Here is a 19,740-nt window from a genome sequence, read left to right on the forward strand (position 1 = left end):
CACCTACAAGCACATGTAAAAACAAGTGAGAAGTTTTAGCTAGAGAGAGAGTCTCAAACCCACAAAGAAAATTAAACAAAAACAAAACATCAAAGTGGGATGATGCAAAAAAGGAATCCAAATGTTGAACTCTGGAATCCACATAGGTACCCAAAGGCATACTTATAGAAAAATTATTTAATTTATTAACATCATACACTACTATAAAGAAACAGGAAACTAAGGGCCCAAGACCCTAGGTTTTCACTCTGTGACAGAAAAAAAATCCTATTAGTAGATGCTGAGTGGTTAGGAGGAAATTTAACTTGTCATTCTTACAGAGTATCAGCTTCAGGTCCAGTATACAACAATAATCCTGATGCCCATTCAAAACTCCTCATGCACACATATCAGACCAAAGGAAGCAAAAACAGCAAGTAAACAAACGTAGACAAAAGATTGATCACAAAAATTTCATACTATTAAATGTTACTCAATGTGCCCAACAAAATATAAGCAGGATTGAAAAAATAAACAAAGCCAACATATAACTTCAATACATTTCAATTGTGAAATATTCTAAATGTTAAACTATTATACTGTACAAATATACTTACGTTTGAGGATTAAACATATTAGAAAGTTGGAAACACTGTGTTGCAAGAGGTTGAACAGACGCAGCTGCAGCTAAAGCTGAGGCTAAAAAAGGAAGAATAAAAATTAACTTCATGGAAAATGTGTAAGTATCCCTGGACAATTAACTAAAAATCAACCCTATCTATATATGGATGACATAATTTATATACCACTTTCATGAACATGACTTTACCACGATATAACAGTTAAGCTAAGAATAACTACCTTAAAACATCTTTAGCTTCACTTATAATAGGTATCAAAAAGTACAAATACTCAAGTATTATTTAGAAAATGAGAAGGGGAAAGGATTGCTCATAAACTTCATAACGATGCAAATATATTTCCCTACAAATTTCAGGAGCTGGGTTTGGAACTTAGTTGTCAAGCGTGTGTGTTTGTCTAGCAGGCATGAAGCTCTGGGTTTGATACTACCACAGCATAAACTCAGTATGCTTATAAAGGTTAGAAAGGTAGATACAAGAGGAATAGAAAGAAGTTCATCTAAGACAACATACCAAGTTTTTGGCTAGACTACAATATATAAAACCATGTCTTCTGCACAAATTATATTTAAGAAGTGGCAAAGTGGCATACTGCTTTAATCTCAGTACTTGGAAGGTAGAGGCAAAACATCTCAAAGCTCTGAGGTCAGCTTTGGCTAGAAAGCAGCTTCTGAGACAATTGGAGAGACAATTTGCTTAACCCGAAACCAAACCTATAATGGGTTAAGAAGAAATATGCAGTCTGAGTCTATTAAAAGCAAACAACAAAAATGCTCCACAGACATCATTCCAGAAAGAAGAAAGATGTAAGACTGGTCTAACATTGAAATGATAGTAGTAATACAAAAGGCAGTTTTTGGAAAGCCTAAATAGAATAACAATCTTTTTTCTTGTCCTTTTGCCAGCAATATAATCAAAATTTTCAAAGATATACAAAGTGGCTGGAGAGATGGCTCAGCAGCTAAGAGTCCTTGACTTGCTCTTCAGAAGTGATGAGTTCAATTCCCAGCAACCACAAATGGCTCACAACTATCTGTAATGGGATCTGAGGCCCTCCTCTAGTATGTCCAAAGAGAGTAGCAGTGTGCTCACATATATGGGATAAATATTTTAAAAAATATATAAAAAATATATAAATATAAACCTCTAAAGCAGCCAGAGATTTATTTAAATCTTATGTGTGTGAGAATTTTGCCTGCATGGATGAACACCACAGGGATCATTTTCCCCAGGGGCCAGAGACCCTGAAATTTATTAAATACTGTTATTGGAAGCTATGATGTGGTTGTTGAGAATCAAACCTTGATAATGAAGCAAAAGTCTAAAGTGCTAAATCCAACAATGTTGGGCCAACTATCTTTTAAAAACATTAACCTAGCCGGGTGGTGGTTTTCTGAAGTTGAAGCCAGACTGGTCTACATAGACTTCCAGAACTGGCCGGGCAGTGCTGCCACATCTTTAATCCCAGCACTTAGAAGCCAGAGGCAGGCGGAATTCTGAGTTTGAGGCCAGCCTGGTCTACAGAGTGAGTTCCAGGACACCAAAGCGACACAAAGAGAAACCCTATCTCAAAAAAAACAAAAACAAAACAAGAAAACCCATGAATCTAAATATATTTAACATTTAAAAGACAGAGTAAAGTATACCATAATAAAGTAACATTTTAAATGATTTCTGTCTTAAAAATAGCACCTTATATTTGACTATTGTGAGAATTGTACACACAGCAATATTCAACCTTAAAGCAAACATGTCTATAGTTAATTACTTTTCCAAGTGAGGTGATGCAATGGTTTCTATGTGGTTTTCTTTAGGTTTACTTTTTCTGTTCTGGGTCTCATGCCACTCCAATTTTCAGAGAATTACCAAATATATTATAGTAGCTATTACGAACTCACCGTAACCATATTATCTGACCAAATCCCATTCCAATGCATAAAAACAAACAGCTAAGGATAAAATAATGCATTAAGAAATAGAGATATTGAAATGAATAATCACCTAAGGAAGTGTCAGACAAATTTCACTGAACAAAGCTATTCATGAAATACATTAAAAATTATTCTGACAGAATTACAAGTGCTTTTCCTTCGATATTCCCTTCAAAGATAAAGGCATTTTTCTTTGAGAAATTTGACAAGCCTTTTCTTTGTATTTCCTACTATAAATGAGTATAAGCTGACATAACCTAAAACCGAGTAAGTCCCAACTAGCTACCTAAATATAAGGTAAAACTGCTTAAGAAATACAACAAAAGTATACATGAAAACAAAACAAATCCATCAACCCAATTTATCTAAATAACTAGAGAGGGCCAGGAATAGGAGACAGAATAAAGGAAATCTGAGTTCCTGACCAGACAGCTCTACATAACAGCCAAAGAGCTACACAGCGAAACCCTGTCTCAAGACAAAAGTGACAAGTATAAAGAAAGAATAGTTTTAAGGAAACAACAGGGGAACTAAAACCTAATACTGAGTACTAAAGACCAAACAAGTAAGTAAGTAAGTAAACGTTTCACTTTTGATAATACTGCTAGTCACTTACAAATACAGTACAAATGTGGCATATGTGAAGAAACTTAAAACACATTTAATTCTCACCTAAAATTGAGGTGTTTCACACAGGATTTTTTACATTATAGAAAAAAGAATCCAATAAACAGTTTAAAGTTGGCAGCAAACTGAAGCAGTAAAATGCTTTTTTATTTATTGGTATATTGCAGAGAGACATGAAATCATGTCCTAAATGGCCATATATATGACCATGATTTCATGATGAATATTCTTAAAATAATTCATAACCCTATTCTCTGTTGCAAAACATAGGCAAGTCTAAACCAATCAATAAAACATTATCACAAAATGTAATATGATTCTAAACTCAAACATAAAAAAAAATTACCTATTCATATATTTTGTGTACATGAATGCACTGCTTTCATGAGTATCAGAAGAAGGCCTAAGATCCCATTGCAACTCATTCTATGCCACCATGCTGGCAACTGAAATCAGGCCCTCTGGAAGAGCAGTCAGTGCTATTCCAATCTTTCTGAGCCATCCCTCCAGCCCTTAATTAAACAGTCCCACATTGTTTTAAGTCTGGAATGCTAAAAAATTTTACTTTTTATAATGATAAATCTTACAGTTAGATAAAAGCATGAAATAAATACAAGACTAAGTTTTGGTTTTTCTTTTTCAAGGGTCAAGGACAGCATCTTAAGCCAGTCCATTACAAGGAACCAAACTAAAGCAAATTGAATCAAAATATCTTGCAATCTCCAATGAACATAACCAGAGATCTTTATCTTGACTGTTAATGTACTATGGTTAAAATACATGTCAAAATATATGAATATGGTAATTAGTAAATTACAGCTGTGTGTATTTAACTATTTAAAAAGAGATCAAAATGTAAATAACTCACCTTCGGTCTGTTGGGAAAGTCGTGTTTGCAAATCTATAACAAAAGAGAATTCTACAGCTCAGTGCAGGAACAATGAAGAGCCTCAACTAACAGGGTAAATGTCAGGAAAGTATTAATAAAAGAGGACTTCAACAGCAGGGTTCGTGTAAATCAAATTAGTAACACCCGGCAGCAAAACCTCCTTCCCCATTCCTCATTTACAAGGCTTTGGGACCTTTTGATTCCTGTTATGCTGTCTTCCTAATACTTTCTTCCCTATGTTATATAGTGTTCCATTACAAAACCACACCTAGGAATAATGGGAAATGGGGAAAAAGGAGCAAACCAGTCAGAAAATATGTGAAAAACCCTGATTGAGAATTCAATTCCAAGTACTTGGGAGTAAAATTTTGTAATTAATGCCAATAAAATTTAGTATTTCAAAAACTTGTATTAATACTATAGGCTTTACACCACACATATTCAAGAGCTAGGATCATGTTCATTAATTTTCAACTTTAGCATTATCCACTGAAGAAGACATCATTCCAACAATCTGGAACACCTTTTTAAGAGCTTCTCAGATTCAACTTGTCAATGATTTCTATAAAGGGTTCACAATTTGATCAATGTTAATTTTCTTACTTAGCATGAGAATTTGTTTCTATACATAAAGTACAAAATAGGTGTGGTCATAGCCTTTAATCCCAGCAACAGTGGAGCTGAGGCAGTAAATGCTATTCATTGAGGCCAATCTGCCTGATCTGTATCTATATAGGAAATTTCAGAACAGCTAGGGATAAATCATAGTGAGACCTTGTTCAAGCCAACAAAAACCAAAATCCTATATTGCTGCAAAATGATCGTTGTTAATAAACACTCGGGACATAAGTAAATCCAAACCTTGTATTTAATTTATTGGGTTAAAACAATTGGGCTAGGAGAGGCAGTGGTGGCGCATGCCTTTAATCCCAGCACTTGGGAGCAGAGACTGGAGGATTTCTGAGTTCCAGGCCACCCTGTTCTACAGAGTGAGTTCCAGGACAGCAAAGGCTATACAGAGAAACCCTGTCTCGAACACACACACACACACACACACACACACACACACACACACACACACACACACAGAAAAACAAAACAGTTGGGCCCTCAGGGCTAAAACTGACATATCAACAAGGTAAATTGTTAATTAAATATGCTAAATAGAACCAGTACTGGTAACTTAAAATATACTTTCCTTTTCACATAATAGGTATATTGTGCGCATATCAGAGATTTATGCTTCTACGTAAAAATTACCACTTTTACTTTTAAAAATAACTTTTATTACTTCCATTGTATATTAGGAAACAAGGAACAAATTGTAATTCTACACAAGGTGTATTAGAAAACTTCACTTATTTGAGGGTGTTGAAGCACAGCTCAAATCCTAGCACTCAAGAAGGGCAGGAGAATTAAGTTCAATGCCAGAGTGAGCGGCAAAAGGTTTTCCAAGGAAATCGTGGACTATATACACATAAGAATCTGAATTCCTACTCTACTGCAAGAAGGAAGCAAATGGGAAGTCCAGGAGACACAAAGCTAAGGTAAAAGGACTGCTGTGGGGCTACTAAATATAGAACAAAGCTAAGGATGACCAGGGATATCCAATATCATCCTGACTCAGTAATGAGGATCAGGATATAATGTTAGAACATAGACAGGCTGCCATCCTACATATGGGACATGTTCTACATATACACATTAGCCTCTGACCTCTCCACATGAGCAGATGTGTACGAGAGCATCTATCAAAATAATTAAATGCATTTAAAACAGGTTATCTCCACTGAAAGAAAACAAAACCTGGGACCCCTGAAAGCACAGCCAATGCTCTTACCCCAGGAGCCATCATTTACAGATCCAACATGAGAATGACAGCATTATGAACTGGTGAGGACTGATCTAGTGCAACAATTTTTCTACATGGCAATTTGAACTTGAATGAAGAAAAGCAGTGAGCTAAACAATCATTTTGAGATCAAAGTTTCTCTAAATAGCTCAGGATAGCCTGTAACTCTCTATGTAAATCAGGCTGGCTACCTCCTAACCCCTAAACCCCAAGAACTTCTACACTTGGCCCACTATTATTATTATCACCTTAATATGGTTTTTCAAGACAGGGTTATGCTGTGTCATCCTGGCTGTCCTATAACTTGTTCGGTAGACCAGGCTTGGCCACAAAAATCAGAGATCACCCTGCCTGTCTGCAAAGTGCTGGGATTAAAGGTGCGTACCAACAGAGCCTGGAACATTACATTTCTTAACTATTTTTATCTTATCTTTATTAATGTGCAGATATGAGTGTAAGGCACAGTGTGGTTGTCTGCAGAGGCCAGAGGGTGTGAGATTCCTTGCAATTAGAGTAACAGGTAATTGAGCTAACTCAAGTGCTTGAGGCTAAGTGAACTGAAATTCTCTACAAGCAACCACACCCAGTTGGATATATCCTCATTAAGTACTCTGAGTACTTATTTCTGAAATAAGTTCACTTCAATTAAAAAAAAAAAGCAGAATGTTGTGAATACTGATTCAATGTAAAAACCAATCATAATATGTAATGTTTAAAAAACTGACAAGAAACACAGGTAACAGATACTTGGGTTGAGCTTAAGACATGTTGCTTGCAGAAATGTTTCAGTATCTTTTCCCTGCTCATAATTTACATTGGAATTGTTTTCAGAATTTATGCTTTAAACATGCCTTAGCAAGAACACAGGTCTCTTGGCATATTCAAACTATTAACAGTCTAAAATCTCACAAAGTCTCACTTTGAGAAAGTTTAGAGCACAAATTGCTATACAGAACTTCTGGGCATTTGTGGCACAATATAGAAGTTTAAAAAGTCTCACTACATAAATCATGTAAATGCTGACTCATCCTCCCAAAACTGGTATTACAAGGTCCTCACTATCATACATGGATAAAATATATCCTTTAATATATTATATATAGTATTAAATATGACATATCAAATCAAATACCTTAGATTTAGTGAAATTTGTATTAAAGATTTTTGTCTGTGTATTGTGTCCCTGTGGCCTGCAGAGGTTGGACAAAGATATAGATGTGCCAGTATTGGAGTTAGTTCACAACTGCTAAGAGCATAACTGGGCTAAATTAAAGCTTTCCCCTTAAGTTACTTCTGTCAGGGTATTGTAGCACAGAAACATGGGGAAAAAAACAGTAGTTTTCTTTGCATATTGGTAATGGAAATGTTTAAGAAAAACTTAATTGTAACAAATGCCTGGTGTTTTATCTATCTAATAATAGTAAAAATTATACTTGAGGTGTTTCTATAGTCACAGAGTGCTCTGCATAGTTGTATATACAAATACATACACTAAACGTACTCTTCTTTGAAATCATTAAGATGCTAGAAGTACTTAATGAATTGAATTCTCAGTTAGTCCTTTGAAATCCAAAAAAATTTGGCATATTTTCGAATTAGATGAAAATACAATGATTTCAAATTAGAAAGGATTCAATTCCTACCTGCCACAGCACCAAATGCCAAAGAGCCACTCATTTGTAAAGCTTGTTGTGCCGCAGGTGGGATCTGCAAACCTGTACCTGTAAAAGAATAAATCTTCAAGTTATTATCACTATGTTAACAGCAGAGAGAAACCAATTCTGGGAATTCAAAAAGTCAACTCAGAAATGCCTGCAAAATGGCTGTGCACTAACAGACATTCCTACAAGTAAAGATGATAACAACTGTACTCTTTAGTACCCGTCAATGGTAGAAGGATATAACAGTAATCCCATCAAATGGAGGTATAACATCCCCAATACATGTTGTGCCATTCGTATACCATCAAAATAAATATACATACACATAAAGGAAATAGCAACTTTCTTTAAAAAACATTGTAAAAGCTAAGGAAAATTATCACAACCCATTTCTTACTAAGTCTGGTGATATATAAAAAAAATCTATAGTGTTTACATATAACAAAATGAGAACATTAAAATTGAAATAAAAGATATTATGTATTCATATACATGGTACCTTTCCTTGTCACCATTATGATAAATCAGTAGCTCTATTGAAGACTTACCCTCTGCAAGTCTTGCCATTAACTGAAGACGTCCAGTTGTTCCCAAATCAATTCCAGTCCTTTCTAGTTCATCACTGTCCAAAAATGAACTCGCACTAGAAGCATCAGTCCGTTCAGTAACATGACCAACTTTCATTGGTCTCCCAGCTAACTCAAATCCATTAAGCTGTTCCAAAGCCTTTTTGGCACATTCTGAGTCAGAAAACTAGAAAAGACAACAGGAATTTTAACTGATTAATATGCGTTTATTTTCATTACAAACAGATCTGATATACTGAGAAAGTGTAAAAAAAAAAGCTGAAAATACAGTATGTATAAAATTAGACCATTAATTTTACAAATGAATATATAAGACAGCTTAACGAACATGGAGTTTTGAAGCATTTTTAATTTTTAGGCAAAGTGTCATTTTGTAACTTTTGGCGTAGAACTCACTATCAAGAACAAGCTGGCCTTGAGATGCATCTACCTCAGTACCCCAATTTCTTGGACTAAATGTGTGACTATATGCCTAGAAGCCTGACTGAAGAATTTTAGTGTCCACATTGGAAAAGGACATGTTCCTCCTAGAAACTTCTAACATTATCAGCCCATCCACTAAATGTAACAAAGTTATCTCTTCTTTCATATCTTTCTTTCCTTCAATCTACTGATTCATTCTCTCTGCCTTAGAATCTAAGACTAATACCTTACCTCTTCTGGTAAGGTATTAGTTACCAGGTTAATCAATCAGGTTCTATTATCATTCCAGATCTTATTCAGTGATTCTAATGGCTGCAAGAAATATCCCAATACATTTCACTTCCCTAGAAAATTTAACAGTAGTCTTTAAGACTACTTGCTACTCTTTTCCAGAAGACTATTCTGTAGTTCTGAGTATATACATTGTGTTGCTTAAACCACCTATAATTCCAACTCCAGGTAATCTTATGCCCTCTTCATACATATGCATAAACACACCCACACACACCCACGACCCTGATAAACATATCGATAAAAATGAATTTAAGAGAAAAAAAAGACAAATTTTAGAGAGTTTCATGGCCCAGATCTTTTAACATCTGGGAGGCAGGTCTCCAAATTTATTTGTAGTCTGAGTTACATAATTCCATAATTCTTATCCTGTCTGGTAAGATTAGAAGTGAGCATTGATTTAACTCATTATTACCATATTGAGTCAAATCTTCATGAATTAAAAAAAGGACATTATTAACTGTACGATGTATCCCCTATCTATTTTATTATCTATTTTTTTTGTTTTGTTTTAGACAGGGTTTCTCTGTGTAGCCCTGGCTGTACTGGAACTCACCCTGTAGACCAGGCTGGTCGCAAACTCAAAGATCCACCTGTCTCTGCCTCCCAAGCGCTGGGATTAAAGGTGTACACCACCACTGCCCACTATCAATTTTTATGATCCAGAAAAAGAAATTCTAACCAAATATCATGGCCTAGGGTCAGTAATTATAGCAAACTCAAGAAGATCCGGTAGAAAATGAGCTAAAGTGACCAGGTTTGGCACCACACATCTTTAAGCCTTTTGGTATGCTAAAATTATGAGTATCTAAGTTCAGGAATAGCTTTTATACAGGAGCCTCCCCACACACACACATACACACACAGAGGCAGGTGATTTCTGAATTCCAGGCCAGCCTAGTCTACAGAGTAAGTTCCAGAATAGCCAGGTAATGCAGAGAAACAGTCTTGATAAAATAAAAAAACAAACAAAAACGAAAAACCAAAACAAACAAAAGGAAAAGAATGTGGGTAAGACTGGCATGGCAGTGTGTGCCTTTATTCTTAGGGCTAAGAAGGCAGAAATGTCATCTCACTTTGATGCTAGCCTGGGCTACATGGAAAGTTATAGCTGTGGTTAAACTGAAAAATAATGACAAAAAATAAATACTCCAGATCTAGGTGAATGTCACACAGGTAGACTATATGAATACCAGCACTAATATGCACATATCAAAACAGACACTACACAAACAGAATTAAAATAAAATTACAAAGAAATGTTTACAAAGGATATCACTCCAAAACACTAGTTCTTCATTCCCAACTATCCATAAACCATATACAAAACTTGTTAGATTTTATAAAAGACAACTACTTACTGTAATAAATCCATATCCCTTAGATCTTCCAGTTTCACTATCCATCATAAGTTGAATACTTTCAATCTAGAATTTAAACACATAAATTAGACAAAATAACTCCTTGAGATAAAATTTTGAAAAATCTTCAATATACTTTTATTGCCCAGGACTCAATAGATTACAACAATGCTTTACACATAAAATCCCCAACTTCAACAGTAAAATAACTATGTGAAAAATCAGGAGAAAATGTGTGGTTTTTTTTTTTTTGGTGGGGGCTTTTCCGAGACAGGGTTTCTCTGTGTACTCCTGGCTGTCCTGTAACTCACTCTGGAAACCAGGCTAGCTTCGAGCTCGGAAATCAATGTTCCTCTGCCTCCAAAGCGCTGGGATTAAAGTCACCGCCCACCACCTCCCAAGGAGAAAATGTATTAAATTTACCCTTCCAAAAGGTTCAAAGATCCCCCGAAGCATATCTTCTGTTATGTTAAAATGTAAGGAGCCCACATAGAGCCTCATAGGTCCAGCACTTCCCTTTTGTAAATTGTTTGCCATTGCAGCAGCTCTGTTTTTTTCTGCCTATAAACAAGTAAAACCCATGTCAAACACTAATATAAAGCAGGCATTCATTCAACAACAAAAAAGGAGTAAGGTAGAAATTGAAGCCATCGCAATCCAATTTACAAGTATCACTTCAAATAGACAAGACTTAGAAAACATTTGGACTAGAGAAAATGAAAGAGAATTAAGGCAGTACGTTTTTCTAATCCGATATAATTTATGAAGGGAAAGATGGTGGTGATAACTGTACCATATAGTGATCGTCATTGACAACACTAATTTGCACTGACAGGCTGATGTGTGCATGTTATGCACACATTCCAACACCAATCTACATATCCCGACCATAAATTCTGCAAACAATAGCAGATGTGTTCTATTTTACCATTTCAATAAAGTTTAAAGAACATATGCAGTTATATACAAAACTATATACAGTAGTTATATATTTCAATTTATACAGAAATGAAATATAAAACTAATAAACCAGTGTTATCTGGCTTTGTGCTATCAAAAAATATAGATAGAAAAGTATAGTCACTGAATATTTGTAAATATATTCAGTACTAACAGACATACTCAATCCTTGTTTGACTTACAGGCCATTTTTTTCTTTTTTCTTTTCTTCTTTTTTTTTGAGACAGGTTTTCTCTGTATAGCCCTGGCTGTCCTGGAACTTACTTTTTAGACAGGGCTAACTTGAACTCAGAATCTGCCTGCCTCTGCCTCCCAAGTGCTGGGATTAAAGGCGTGTACCGCCACTGCCCTCTACAAAACAGTTTTAATTTAGTAATATGAGGATTAAGGAATCATATACATAAAATATTTACCTTAATAAATCATTACTATTTTTTCTATATTAAGATTGTCAGGGCTGGCGAGATGGCTCAGTGGTTAAGGGTACCATCTGCTCTTCCTGAGATCCTGAGTTCAATCACCAGCAACAACACTGTGGCTCACAACCATCTGTAATGAAATGATTCCTTCTTCTGGTGTGTGGGAAGACAGGATTATAATATTAAATAAATCTTAAAAAATAAGACTATCAGTGGGCTGGAGAAATTGCTCGGTGGTTAAGAGCAGTGGTTGCTCTTCTAGAGATTTTGAGTTCAATCCCCAGCAACCACACGGTGGCTCACAACACATTTATAATGTGGTCTGCGACCCTTCTCCTTGTATGAGGGTATACATTTAAAACACCTGTATACATAAATATTTAAAAAACACAAAAACAGTGTATGGATGTTTTGCCCGTGTTTATGTGTGTGTGTAAACCATGTTTTTGTCTATCTGAGGAGAAATCAATAATCAATGGGGCCAATGTGCTATTCACACCCTAGTATTTACCACCCACTGACAAAAAGACTTCTTCTGTTGAAAACAACTGATTTGCATTTTTCCCAAAAATTAGTTTTCCAAATCAACTATTGTATCTTTCAGATTGATGACCTGAGGCAAGCTGAAGGCAATCCTCCTGCATAATCTCCTAAGTATAATGCTGACATTGGCATGAGCAACACAACATCCAGCTCGATGATAAACCTCTAAATAAAGTTACCTGTGAAGCCTGGACTATGATTGGCACTCCCAAAACTCGTTGGCCAGTTAATCCAATTGCTAGAGGCACAGAACTGACATCAACAAATTCCACATAGGCAATTCCTTTGGAACGTCTTGAATTTCTATCAGAAATCATTCTCACATCTCGAACCTAAGATTAAAAGAAATGTAATTACTATTCTGTAGTCAACTAATCCAATACAAACTACACATATAATTACTTCAACATATAATCAGAAATACTGTTAATATATGCGCAATGGCTTAGGTTTAAACGTCATTGTATAGACTGGACTGGCTTTAATTCACATAAATCTGGAAACCTCTGCCTCCATAGTTGCAAGAATGTAATTTCAGAACCACAGACATGATGTTGGCACAAGTTTCAATTAACCACTAAAGGAGGCAGAAGTGGATCTGAGTTTGAGGCCAGCCTGCCCCACACAGTAAGAGTCAGTAATAAAGTAATAGATGTGCATGGTGATGTGTTAGAATGGCGGGTCGAATCAGAACCACTCACTAGGCCAAACAATTCCACATGTAAGAGGTTTAATTGAGCGGGAGAGAGGGGGCAGTAGCGTGGAAAGAGAGGAAGGAGGAAGAGAGGGAGGAATGTTCCCCGTGTATATGTATGTATGGGTTCTGACATAGTGGCCCCAAGTCTTTAAAATTTGATAAGTTACCTTTCCTACTGTAGAGAAAAATTCTTCCAAATCTCTTGGTCGAATTCTTGCTGCCAGTTGCATGCAGAAAACTGTTCTTGCATCCCTTTCCTCAGGAGTGAGATTGTCAATAGGTTCCCTAAAAAAAGGAAACCCAAAAAATTAACTTTATAACATTTTTTTATTTGGACACAGGAACTAATGTACCATGATTGTCCTCAAATCCCCCTGTGGTTTTTTTGTTTTTGTGTCCTAAGAATGTTCCTCTTTATAACCCTGGCTGAACTGGATTTCTCTGTAGACCAGGCCAGCATCAAACTCACAGAGGTCCATCTACTCTTTCAAAAGAGTGCTGGAAAAGTCATGGGCCACCACAGCCCAGTTCCAACTCCTTCCTAAACCAAGAAGGGTCTTGGGCATGCATGTATATATACACACATTCATGGTATACACACACACACACACACACACACACACACACACACACACACACGTGTGTATATATGCCCACACACATATTTAGGTGACACTTGTCTAGTGTATTCCTGAGCATATACAACTGTATATGGAGCTCATGAAGATCAGAACCCTCAAAACTTAATAGATGACTGTGAAATGCCATGTAAGTGCTGGAAACGGAACCCAGTCAGGTGCTCATAATCACCAGGTCATCTCTACAGTCCTTATCTTCAACTTTTCCTCCTATTTCGACTTCTCAGGCTGTGGGGTTATGGACCCGCAACATTCTATGCATTTGTAGGTAAAGATCCCAACCTTTAAACAAGTGAGGCAAGCACTTTTACATCAGTCCTATATGTCTGTCAAATTTGTAATCTTCTGGGGATTGAGTCCCACACTGAACACATTAGGCAAGTGATCTACACTGAAGTTTGTTTCCAGTCGTGAAGTAATTTTTCTTTTCTTTCTTTTATTTTTTTTATTTTCACAACAGGCTTTCTTTGTATAGCCCTGGCCGTCCTGGAACTCACTCTGTAGACCACACTGGCCTTGAACTCAGAAATCCACCTGCCTATATCCCCCAAGTGCTGGGATTATACGTATGTGCCACCACTGCCCAGCCTGAATTTTTAATGTTTACATTTCAGTAAAAATGTAAACAAGAGGATAGAGATATGAATCAGCATTTAAGGCATTTGCTGCCATGCAAAGGCTATGCTCTAATACCAGCATGCATATTGTGAATCACAACTTCAGTTACAATTCTCTTCTGATCTCCACAGTGCACATAATATACATGCATGAAAAACATTAATTTAAAAATAAGTTCCAATAAGTTGTCAATTTTCTTCAAGTACACTTAAAAATCTATACAAAATGTTCACAATACAAAGTCTACTTGCTTTGAAAGAGAAAAATCTTTATTTTTTTGTTTTTCAAGACAGGATTTCTCTGTGTAGTCCTGGCTGTACTGGAACTCACTCTGTAGACCAAGCTGGCCTCAGAGAAAAATATTTCTGCTAGCCAGACTGTAGGATACCAAAGTGCAAACAACTGTCCTTAAATATCAAATGATTTTTTTCTCCATATTAAAGTGCCAATCAGAAGCCTTCACAACTGAAAGACAAATTCCAGAAGTAAACAAGATCTGCATAATAGAAACCCCAAAAGTAATTCAGAAAAGAAAATATGCGGGCTGGTGAGATGGCTCAGCGGGTAAGAGCACCGACTGCTCTTCAGAAGGTCATGAGTTCAAATCCCAGCAACCACATGGTGGCTCACAACCACCCGTAATGAGTTCTGACGCCCTCTTCTGGTGTGTCTGAAGACAGCTACAGTGTACTTACATATAATAAATAAATAAATCTAAAAAAAAAAAAAATTGGTTACTAAAAAGAATAAAAAAGAAAAGAAAATATGCAACTAAATTTGGAAACCTCGAATAATCAATGTGAGAATAAAACCCAAAAATAGTTTGTGAAATTCCAATTGAATTGGCATTATTTCAGTGACTAAAACTAATACTCAGAGCTTGGGAATTTAATTCTGTAGAAAAGCAACTGCTTATCATGTACAAGTCTACATGTTCCATATCCTGAATGGTGAAATAAAGTTAATAAAGGGAGTGATCAAGTCCAGTTACAAACAGCACTAACATGAGAAAAGGCAAGAAAGAACAAAGCTCATGTTATCTATGTGGAATTTCCATAATGAAATATACATCTTGCATGTCAAAATTAATAAAATATCAAAAAGTAGGATCCAGCCAGTGGTGACACACTCAGCTATGTGAACCAGTCTTGAAGGAACTGACTTTTATTCCTGAACTTTGAATGTGTTAGAAATAAATGTTTGAGTTACGGTGCTCAACAATTTTCACAAAAAAATTTCATTAATTAACATTACTCATTGATGATATCTATCAACCTTAAAAGCTAATGAGATTCGACAGGGCTGAAGGCTCGTGTATCCAGATGACTTGACTGCAGGTCTCTACTTTGGGTGACTCCAACCCCGACTCCTTAGTGCTAATAGCTCTCGTCCCTTGGGACAGCTACACTCACACCCAAATACATTACTATAAAACAGTAAAAATTTTAAGTAACATTTATATAACAGAAACATGCTTTGTGTATACCACAAGAAAGCACTTAAAGAAAAAAAAGAAATGCACGGCTGAGAAATCAGCGGACAATTTTGTTTGTAAACCCAAAATGCTACGGACAAACAAATTCAAAGAATAGCTGAGGTTCTTCTTATAAGTAAACGAAATATTCACAATTAAATCAGTATTTGTCCAATTTCATAAAAACCATGAATTTTATGATTAGAATATATCCAATAACAAGTTTAACAACTAGAGGACTAGATACTCTTAACAAAGACCAGGGTTTCATTTCCCAGCACCCTAATGCTGCTCAAAACTATCTATAACTCAAGTTCCAAGAAATCTAACATTTCTAATAACCTTGGATGGCACCAGACATGATATACTGCATAACTACGCCTAGAAACAAATACTCTAGGTTGTGCAGTGGTGGCACACACCTTTAATCACAGCACCACTTGGGAGGTAGAGTCAGGCTGAAGCCAGCCTATTCCACAGATTGAGTTCCAGGACAGCCAGGGCTGCACAGAGAAACCCTGTCTCAAGGGGGAAAAAAAAACTGTAACACATAAATTTTTTTTGTTTGTTTCATTTTTGAGACAGGGTTTCTCTGTATAGACCTGATGTCCTGGAACTCACTCTGTAAACCAGGCTGGCCTCAAATTCAAGAAATCCACCTGCCTCTGCCTCCCAAGTGCTAGGATTAAAGGCATGCTCCACCACTGCCCAGCTGAAATAGTCTTTTTTAAAAAAACGAAAAACAAAGTAAGTTGGGCATTGTCACACCCACTGTTATCCCAGCTCTACAATGGCATAGGCAAGTGAAGTTGAAGACCAGAGCAACACCAAGTATTCCAAGTTACCTATGGCTACAAAGGGATACCCTACCTAAAAAAATAAATTCATTTGGCTGGAGAGATGGGTCAGTGGTTAAGATAAACTATACTTTTTCGTGCAACAGTACTATGTAGTAAAACTGGTGATTGTTATTTTAAAATGAGAATATTTCAAATGTTACTATTTAATAACTCCATATGAAATGAAGTCACCTTTATCAAGACAACTGCCATTACAAACCTTGTTGTATAATAAAATGATGTATATATAGTGCCTACAGTTTCAAATAATATTAAAAATTATATGAAGTTCAAAACTACTGAAAGTTCATAATAACTATTTCAAAGGTACCAAATACTCAAAAGGAAGTAAAAGACTTAATGTCATTACTCCTTTCAATTTAAGAAGTAATGTTGTGAAACTTAACTAGAACAAATTGAAAGGGGTGGGGGGGTGGGAGGAGAGAGGGGTGGCCAACAGTTACCTCACAGGGCTCTTGTCTTTCCTGAATGGACTTTTGCTTCGGGACCGTCTTCTGCTGCAAAGTTAAAAAGTTTCACAAGTTACCCAAATAGGTACAATCATATTAGTTCCTTGAAAAACAATTTGAACAATTCAGAAGTATGTTTAAAAACCTTAATTTGATGCTATGAGGCAACCCAATCTTTCCTCGGATGGCACTGTTAAATTTTGGTCCGGAGCTAAAAAGAAAACACAAAATTATGCTAGTTACACGTTTAGGGTGTGTTGCTAGGATCAAGTTCATGGGCTGCCCAACAAGTCTAGCACTGTTTAAGAGCTGCTTCTTGTCAATCTCAATTATATAGAGGAAACAACAGAAAAATCATGGCTTTATCCCAGACCTGTAGTCCCTGATTTTCTATCCTGGACCAGGTTCAAGGTGCCAAGAACAAAAGCTGCAGCCTCAAAACCTTTTGTTTCTAAAAACAATGCATCACATCTATTTTCAATCATATAATTATGAGCATGAGTAAAATAGAGTAAAATAGAGTAAAAACAAATAGAGTAAAAACAACTGTAACTACACTCATCCCAACATTGGTTTCGTATGTACTTTTTAAAATGTGTGCACCTAACATGTACACACACACTATCCATTTACATTCACAAACTTTTGACACAGTGTCTCATGAAATCCAGATAATGACATAGAACTCTTGTTCCACTTGCTTCAAACTGAGCTACCAGTGTTGGAATTACAGGCCTGAACCCCTTTACTCATCTTTTTATTCCCCTCACTCTCTCCCCCTTCTCATGGCAGGATACAGACTTGAAATACTAGAACTCACTATAGACCAGACTTAAAGATCACACTTTACTCTGCCTTCTGAGTACTCGGATTAAAGGTCTATGTTACCACAAGCAATGAGGTCTTTTCTTTTGTCTTTTAATTTAACAAAAGTTCTCACTATGTCTTCCTACCTGGACTAGAACTCACAAAGAACCTGTCTGACTAGTGCTAAAATCAAATGTGTGCCACCTTTCCCAGTTCTCATATAGTAATTCTTAAGCAAGTATCAGAACATTGACGATACTGTATTGTTTATTGTAGAAGACATAATAGAAATGTAAAACTAATTCACTCTGAAAAAAAATTGAGACTTTTATAATTCAAAGAAAAGTTTCACTTCTGGAATATACCTGATCCATAGCCCAACACCAATATTGCAAAAAAATAATAAAAGAGGGGTACAAAAAAATTTTGTACCTTTTTAAAGATAAAGACTACTTAAAGGGTGATAATTTATAAGTTCCATAATGTTCAACCATAGTCATTAAAGAGGGCTAGCTCAGTAGATAAGAGAACTGGTTACTCTTTTAAAGATCTGAAGTTCAATTCCCAGCAACCACTTGATGGCTCTTGTCCTTTAATAATAGGAAGTGATGCTCTTCTGTCATACAGGAACACATAGATTTATTTATTTATACAGGAGCACTAATGTATACATAAAAAATAAGAAAAATGTTTTTAAAAAATTTACACAGTTTTAAGAAAAGCTGTATCTGGCTAAAGAGATGGTTCGGCAGTTAAGAATACTGACTGCTCTTCCAAAGGTCCTGAGTTCAAAAATCAGCAAACACATGGGGGCTCACAACCATTCGTAATGAGATCTGACCCCCTGAAGACAGCAACAGTATACTCACATATGATAAATAAATAGCCAGGCACTGGTGGTATACCTTTAATCTGAGCACCTGGGAGGCAGAGACAGGCAGATTTCTGTGTTTGAAACTAGCCTGGTCTACAGAGTTCCAGACAGCCAGGGAAACAGAGAAACCCTGTCTCAAAAATCAACAATAAACAAAAATAAAAAATTAAAAACACACAAATAAATAAATATTTCAGCAGGGCAGTGATGGCGCATGCCTTTAATCCCAGCACTTGGTAGGCAGAGGAAGGCGGATTTCTAAGTTCAAGGCCAGCCTGGTATACAGAGTAAATTCCAAGACAGCCAGGGCTATATACAGAAAAACCCTGTTTCAAAAAAACCACAAAAAAAAAGAAAACCACAACTTATAATCAAGTTGTTTCGAATATAACTTTTCTGTCCCTTCTAACTCAGACTTTAAAATGGACTTTTTTTTAAAGTAAGGTACATATGTCTGACTTTGCTTGCAATTCACTTTGTAGATCAATGTGATTCTCTTATTTTGCCTAATACATAATAGTAAGATAATTATTGGAAAGATTAATGTCCATTCAAGTACATACAAATATAATTTAACAAGCTATTTTCTCCCCTGTTGTACATAATACAGAAACTACTTTGGATACAGGTTGTAAACATGTATCCCTGGCAGCTCTGAAAATGCATTCTGTAAACCAGGCTGGCCTGAAATTCACAAAGATCTGCCAGCCCCATTCTATTTCTCCTTTGGTTATAAAACTGCCTAGCTAATAGCCTCGGCAAAGTTCAATTCAAACCAAAACAAGAAATATTTAAATCAAGTCAGAGTTGAATAAAAAGCTGCTATAAATTATAGGTTCCCAAAAATAGTATTCAGGTGCTGGAGAGATGGCTCAGCAGTTAGGAGCACTGACTACTCTTCCAGAGGTACTGAGTTCAATTCCTAGCAACCACATGGTAGCTCACAACCATCTGTAATGGGATCTGATGCCCTCTTCTGGTCTGTCCTAAGGTACAGACTTGAAATAAATTTTTAACAAAAACAGTATTCTGATTTTTCAAGTTATCTGTCAGCTATCTGATTCACCCCAGTTAAGAAAATTTACAAACGGGGAACCTGGGAAAAGAGATATTGTAAATAAAGAAAACATATAATGAACAAAATATAGAAAAAAAAAAA

General features: G+C 36.1%; 1 protein-coding gene across 8 annotated transcripts in view; it reads right to left on the minus strand.

Moving 5' to 3' along the window:
* The window catches only part of Rbm39 (RNA binding motif protein 39), a 32,329-nt gene that overhangs the window by 2,897 nt on the left and 9,692 nt on the right, over nt 1-19,740 (minus strand). For 5 of the 8 annotated variants that reach the window (XM_031372473.1, XM_031372475.1, XM_031372477.1 and 2 more), the window contains 10 exons: nt 17,046-17,111; nt 16,895-16,948; nt 13,029-13,146; nt 12,344-12,496; nt 10,666-10,803; nt 10,243-10,308; nt 8,129-8,333; nt 7,563-7,640; nt 4,047-4,097; nt 597-678 (listed from right to left, as the gene is read on the minus strand). In XM_031372473.1, the coding sequence (XP_031228333.1) occupies nt 597-678; nt 4,047-4,097; nt 7,563-7,640; nt 8,129-8,333; nt 10,243-10,308; nt 10,666-10,803; nt 12,344-12,496; nt 13,029-13,146; nt 16,895-16,948; nt 17,046-17,111 (1,011 nt within the window). The remainder of the gene's footprint in view (nt 1-596; nt 679-4,046; nt 4,098-7,562; nt 7,641-8,128; nt 8,334-10,242; nt 10,309-10,665; nt 10,804-12,343; nt 12,497-13,028; nt 13,147-16,894; nt 16,949-17,045; nt 17,112-19,740) is intronic. The other 3 variants (XM_031372474.1, XM_031372479.1, XM_031372480.1) reach the window with 1 other exon arrangement.

The sequence above is a fragment of the Mastomys coucha genome, unplaced genomic scaffold (genome assembly GCF_008632895.1).
Source record: "Mastomys coucha isolate ucsf_1 unplaced genomic scaffold, UCSF_Mcou_1 pScaffold15, whole genome shotgun sequence".
Classification (NCBI taxonomy): domain Eukaryota; kingdom Metazoa; phylum Chordata; class Mammalia; order Rodentia; family Muridae; genus Mastomys; species Mastomys coucha.